This window comes from Brassica napus, chromosome A2 (assembly GCF_020379485.1).
Source record: "Brassica napus cultivar Da-Ae chromosome A2, Da-Ae, whole genome shotgun sequence".
Classification (NCBI taxonomy): domain Eukaryota; kingdom Viridiplantae; phylum Streptophyta; class Magnoliopsida; order Brassicales; family Brassicaceae; genus Brassica; species Brassica napus.
In genome coordinates, this window is record NC_063435.1 from 20,144,832 (window position 1) to 20,151,229 (window position 6,398).

At 39.4% G+C, this 6,398-nt stretch overlaps 1 protein-coding gene across 1 annotated transcript; it reads left to right on the forward strand.

Annotated features, from left to right (window-relative positions):
• The first annotated feature begins 2,074 nt into the window (after positions 1–2,074).
• Positions 2,075–2,461, forward strand: LOC125584511 (secreted RxLR effector protein 161-like). Its single transcript, XM_048753101.1, has one exon. It carries the CDS (start codon positions 2,075–2,077, stop codon positions 2,459–2,461), a length of 387 nt encoding a protein of 128 aa, XP_048609058.1.
• Positions 2,462–6,398: the final 3,937 nt, after the last annotated feature.

The following is a 6,398-nucleotide window of genomic DNA, read 5'->3' on the forward strand; positions in this document are numbered from 1 at the left end:
TCCTTCAAGAACTTCATGTAATCGTTTATTGTTGGTAAGGATATAATAAAACTGGAAGATGTTAGGTCAACTCTTCATTCCAGGGAATTGCGCCATAAGGCATCAAGCTCAAAGACAGATAGTCAGGCTTCCGTATTATTTGTCAGTGGTGGAAAGGGCCATGGAAATGGAAAGAAGTCAAAAGATAAAAAGCCATTTCATAGGGGTCCTAAGCCAGAAGATATTTGCAACAATTGCAAAGAGAATGGATACTGGAAATCAGATTGTCCGAAAAGGAAGCAACCGTCTGGGTCTGCTACGGTAGCAGAGCATGAAGCAACATCTGATGACGACGTTTCTCTTGTTACACATGGACACACACATTCTTCTGATGTATGGGTTATGGATACATGAGCATCCTACCATATGACACTGACGAAAGAGTGGTTTATAGAGTACGTTGAGGTACCTGACAGCAATATTAAGATGGAAAATGATTTTGTCTGCAAGATTCCTGGAATCGGCTTGATCAAGCTCATGAGACATGATGGTAGATTTTGCACATTGAACGAGGTCAGACATGTTCCGTCAATGACGAAGAACTTGATATCTATGAGTCTGTTGGACAGTAAGGGCTTCAAGTATTCAGGTGGAGATGGAGTTTTGAATGTCTACAGAGGTTCAGATGTGATTTTGAAAGGTTTCATGCACGGTACTCTGTATTTGCTGAAGGGTTCTACAGTAACTGGTTCAGCAAATTGTGCATTGCCAAAGGTTCATGAGGAAGATATGACTAAACCATCGCATATGAGGTTTGGGCATATGATTGAACATGGAATGCATTATCAGACATTGCTGGAGAGAGCGAGGTGCATGCTCTCAAATGCAGGATTAGCGAAACGGTTTTGGGTTGAAGCTGTGAACACAACTTGCTACTTGATTAATCTCGGTTTCCACACAAGCATCGAGTGCAGAATACCTTCTGGGGTGTGGTTAGGTAAATATGCTGATTCTGAAGCAGAAAAGGGTAGCACTGATACACAGGTGGAGCTGCATGATGATCATGAAGTGGTTGATCTGCATAAACATAAAGAAAATCAGGACGAGCAAGCAGAAGATGTTCAGACAGAAACACAATCATCTGAGGCTACAAGACGTAGCATCGCTAAGGATCGACCAAGAAGGATCGACGTTTGACCACCAGAGAGATATTGCTTTGAGGATATGGTGGGTTATGCACTACAGGTTGCAGAGGTAGTGGATACTTATGAGCCATCCACTTACATAGAAGCTGTTTCTAGTCCCGAGTCTGAGAAATGGCATGTTGCTATGGGAGGCGAAATGAAGTCTCATGAGAAGAATCATACATGGGATATGGTCACATTACCAGGGAGAAAGGTGGTTACTTGTAATTGGGTCTACAAGATCAAGGATGGAGTTACACCGGCATAAAGAGTTAAGTATAAGGCTCATATTGTTGCAAAAGTCTTTAGTCAGAGAGACGGAGTAGACTACAATGAGATCTTCTCACCAGTGATCACACATACTTTCATCAGAGTGCTGCTAGCAATAGTGGCGCGTCAGGACTTGGAGCTTGAGCAACTTGATGTGAAAACTTTTTTCCTTTATGGAGAGTTAGAAGAAGAGATATATATGACTCAGCCGGAGGGTTTCCAAATTCATGGGAAGGAAGACCAAGTTTGGAGATTGAAGGAGTCCCTTTATGGACTTAAGCAGTCTCCTAGACAGTGGTACAAGAGGTTCGACAACTATATGATCAAGTTGGGCTATAACCAAAATCCTTATGATTGTTGTGTATATGAACAAGTTGGAAGATGAGTCTTTCATCTATCAGGTGCTCTATGTTAATGACATGCTGATAGCTGCTAAGAACACATGTGACATTCTGAAGCTGAAAGAGCTGTTGAGCTCTGAATTTGAGATGAAAGATTTGGGTGCAGCAAAGAAGATCTTAAGGATGGAGATCTTCAGAGATAGGGAAAAGAAAAAGTTGCTCTTGTCACAAAAGGATCTTATGCAAGCGCTGTAGGAAAAGCCTATCAGCATACTGAGCGCTGCAAATGTTCATCTTACCATGTATGGTGCTCAGTCTGAAGAGGAGATAGAGTATATGTCACGAGTTTCTTATGCAAGCGTTGTAGGAAGTTTGATGTATGTTATGGTCTGTATAAAACCAAATCTTGCACAAACAGTCAGTGTTGTCAGCATGTTTATGGGACAACCAGGAAAAGAACATTGGACTGATGTGAAGAGAATTCTCCGGTACTTGAAGAGTACATCTGATGTTGGTGTCGTCTATGGAGGCGAGAACCCCAGCCTGGTTGCAGGCTATTCTGATTCTGATTATGCAAGCGATGTGGACAGCAGAAGATCTATGACCGGCTACATATTTGCTTTGGGTGAATCTGTGGTTAGCTGGAAGGCGACTTTACAGTCGACAGTGACTTTTTCTACTACTTAGACATAGTATATGGCTTTGACAGAAGCTGCAAAGGAAGGAATATGGTTAAGAGGACTGGTAAATGATCTCGGTTTGCATCATCATCAGGCTACATTGTATTGTGATAGCTTGAGTGCTATATGTCTAACCAAGGATCATGTCTATCATGAGAGAACCAATCATATTGATGTGAGGTATCACTTCTTGCGAGATGAGAAGATGATTTAAGTGAAAAAAGTGGGAACTGCTGATAATCCCGCTGATATGTACACTAAGCTGGTTACTCACAGCAAGTTCAAACATTGTTTGGACTTGTTAAACATCTCGATCTGCTAATCTGGCCCTGAAGGACATCAGGTATGCAAGGACATCTAGCCTTGAGTGGGCACCTGGCCCGTTGGGGGCATCTGGTCCTATTGAAAATCTGGCTCTAGTTGAGCATCTGGTCCTGAAGGACGTTAGGCTCTAGTTGAGTGTCTGGCTCCCGAGAGGGCACCTGGCCTGAGAAGACATCTGGTCCTCAAGGACATCTAGCTGATGAAGAACGTCTGGTTCTAGTTGAGCGTCTGGCTCCCGAGAGGGCACCTGGCCTGAGAAGGCATCTGGTCCTCAAGGACATCTAGCTAATGAAGAACGCCTGGCTCTAGTTGAGTGTCTGGCCCTGAAGCCATCTTGTTCATTATAGCATCTGGCTCGGGAAGAGCATCTGGCCCAAGCGAGGGCATCTGGTCCGACAGGACATCTGAAATCTGAGTTCGACGGAACATCTGAGGCAAAGAGAGAGCCTGGTACATCTGTATTATAGCACAAGAAAGTGCATTTTGGTACATCCAATTATGGAGGATTCAAGCTAAGGTGGAGATTTGTTGCAATGCCTTGAATCTGCGTTTCACCTACAACACTGGAGTGCCCACTTCAGAAACCTGTCTTCAGCACTTTGGAGTTGTAGGGAAATCTGAGTTACGTAGAGCGCTGAAGTGTCCACTTCAGAAAAGCTGCATCTTGCATTCTGATGCTCTAGGTAATCCAAATCTGTTTGGCTTTAGTGTTTGAGGTCCATCAGTGCTAGGGTTTCTAAGAGACAAGAGACCACTATATATATATCTTGTGCCTCCTCTAAACCTAAGAAGCATCTGAAACAGAGAGCAATCTGATCTGTTTTTTTTTTTGTAGATAGATTTCTGTAAAACTTCCATCAATAAAAGTCTCTCTTTGCCCGTGGACGTAGCCGTTACGAGCGAACCACGTTAAATCTTTGTGTCTTTTTTTATCGTTTATCAATCTGTTAATTTGGTTCTTCTCAGATCTATGACAACAATTAACTTATGATTTTTAAATTTTGAAAAACTTTTGATTTGATAGTAACAGTTGTGGGATACGGATCTCACCCAAAAGGTATTTTATGAAAATTCTGTTATCAATTTTTTTTATATCTTTTATCATTCATTGCAATATTCTAAGAACAAAATTTACATATAAGCACTTGAGCATCGTAAAAAATTCTAACAAATAGTAGTAGAAATTTAAATTTTATTATAAGTGGTAAGAATAGATAAGGAAACCATATCAAGAAAATCCGAAGTTGAGATATATGTTCAATGGAAAAGACAACTTTGGGTTATGGAAGTACAAGAAGTTAATGCAGTTGGAGTTTATAGGGTTAGATTATACTATTTTGGAAGTTCCAGTCAGCTTTCTAAACAAGGCGAAAAAGACGAATAACTATCAAAAGTCAAAACAGATACAGCAAAGGACAAACGAACAAAAAATCTAATATACATGAGCTTAAGAAATTTAGTTATGTGTAAGGTAATGAAGGAAACAACTGCTCTTAGAGTTTGGAAGGCTTTGGAAAGAGATTGCCAAACCAATACCTTGTCTAGTAGGATCTACACAAAATATCACATAATACCTTTATATTGTTATAGCCATAACATTTTCTGAAATACCGAAGAATCATTGTAGATTTCTTCTAGTTTTACGGAATTTTCTAAAGCTAGGTGCAATATACGTTTTCATTTACATATATAGTTTTGATGATATCATGAGCTTAGCAGAAGTGGGATGCTCTGCTCATGTCTAAAGAAGTTCTCTGCATCAACCTTTAATTTGATCATCGCCAGTCTGTTAAAATTATCTTTGAAGTACTTTGCTCCCCAGACTTGAGCTTGTTCAAAAGTTAATATTTGTGTTCTTTGTCCTCTTTTCCCAGGTCAAGATCACGGTAGTTCACATAGGTTTGTCGTGGATTGCTTGAGACGTAAGGCATCATGTAACTGTACATATCTCTAATCCAGTTGATGTAACGTACCTGTTGGATCCATTAATAATCATTGGGCTTTAATGAAAAATGTGAAAAACAAATGACTTGGGCCTGTGTATTTGACAGCCTAAAAAATCTATAATACAATGAGGCGGCACGCCTCTTTCCTGAGGCGACACATCAGCATTTTGGTGAGTCTCACTTTTAAAACAAGTGTGAAAAAACTGTCAAGCCTATGGCTTGAACCCGAGTTATTGAGATATAAACACCAACATTTATACCACTAAAATAAAGGATACTTTGTACATTGATGGCTGAAACTAATATATATTTATGAAGGTCGGAAACCATTGCTTCTTCGGTTTTCTCTGTGAGCTGAGCCTACAAGTGTATTATGAGAGGTCGGAAACCTTTGCTTCTTCGGTTTTCTCTGTAGGCCGGACCTACAAGTGTATTATGAGTTTCATTTTTAAATGAGGTTCATCATGTTATATGAAAAAAACAACAATTATAGTTTTTCTATATTGTAAATTGTCTTCGTTTAACATGAGTTAGGGTTCTTTTCATCATTGTCTTAGACAAGTCTGAGTTACAGAGTTGCGCTGTGTGTCTGTTCGTAATCTATTTTTTCACCGGTGAACGCTTCATCTCCTCCATCTTAAATCGCTTAATCTTAAATGTTCCTGATTTGTAGCCTTTCTGTAAATCCTATATATATGGTTCTCATCTTTGATGAACCCAATCTGCATCTCCACAAAACTAATTGATTTCTCTTAGCTTTAACGATCTTCTAGAAAATGTCTATCTGCCTCTCCAGTTTCTCAAACCGGCATTCCCGGCATCCATCACTCAACCTTCGAGTCTCTCTATGTTGGTCGTAGTAGTCAGAGCATAGCCTCTAACCTCCTCGCTTATGGGATTCCCTGAACTTCAAGAAAGACAGTGAGTTTATGGGAATCACAATTCTCTTCCTTGATGAAAAAGTAAGTTAATCTTCGAATTATCACACTTATTTAATATAATTGTTTTTAATTGATTTCAAGTTAAATAATATTATTTGGAGATTCCGTGATTCATGGGTTTATTCCCGCCGGACGTGCTAATCATTACATGTCATCTTTGAAAGCCGGTTCTATTGTGAAAGTCGATCGTTTTGAAGTTGCAAGGTGCTCAAGCATGTATAAGATAATAGATCATCCATTCCTCATTCGTTTCATCTCACCAACTATTATTTATGAAGTCATCACGGGTGCTCCTGAGATCAATCTCCAATCATAATTAGACTGTTTGACAATTTCCAAGTGATTGCGAATACAAACCTAGAACTCCAAGGTATATTATCATACTGCATCTGGGTTTATAATATGTTTCGTTATCGTAACTGATATTTAAACTCGCAGATGTGGTTGCGCAAATCCAATCTGTCCAAGGCTCTGACCTTAGCAAAGAAACAACTCGAATCGTTATCCGTCTCCTCATTGATCCGTAAGAAACAATCAACATACAATTCCTTTTATATTATTATCTATATTGTGCTAACATCAATAATCAAAAATATTTTCTACCCAAATTATGTGGTCGTCTATCTATCCCCCTTAATTATCAAACTAATTTTACACAAACTTTTATTTTAGAGCTTAAAAGAAACCACAACAACCCAAACAATCAAAACACCAAAAACTAGAATTCCAAAAC

Bases quoted from the DNA above. Each gene is read 5' to 3' on its own strand.
- LOC125584511 (XM_048753101.1), top strand. From the start codon at position 2,075: ATGTATGGTGCTCAGTCTGAAGAGGAGATAGAGTATATGTCACGAGTT.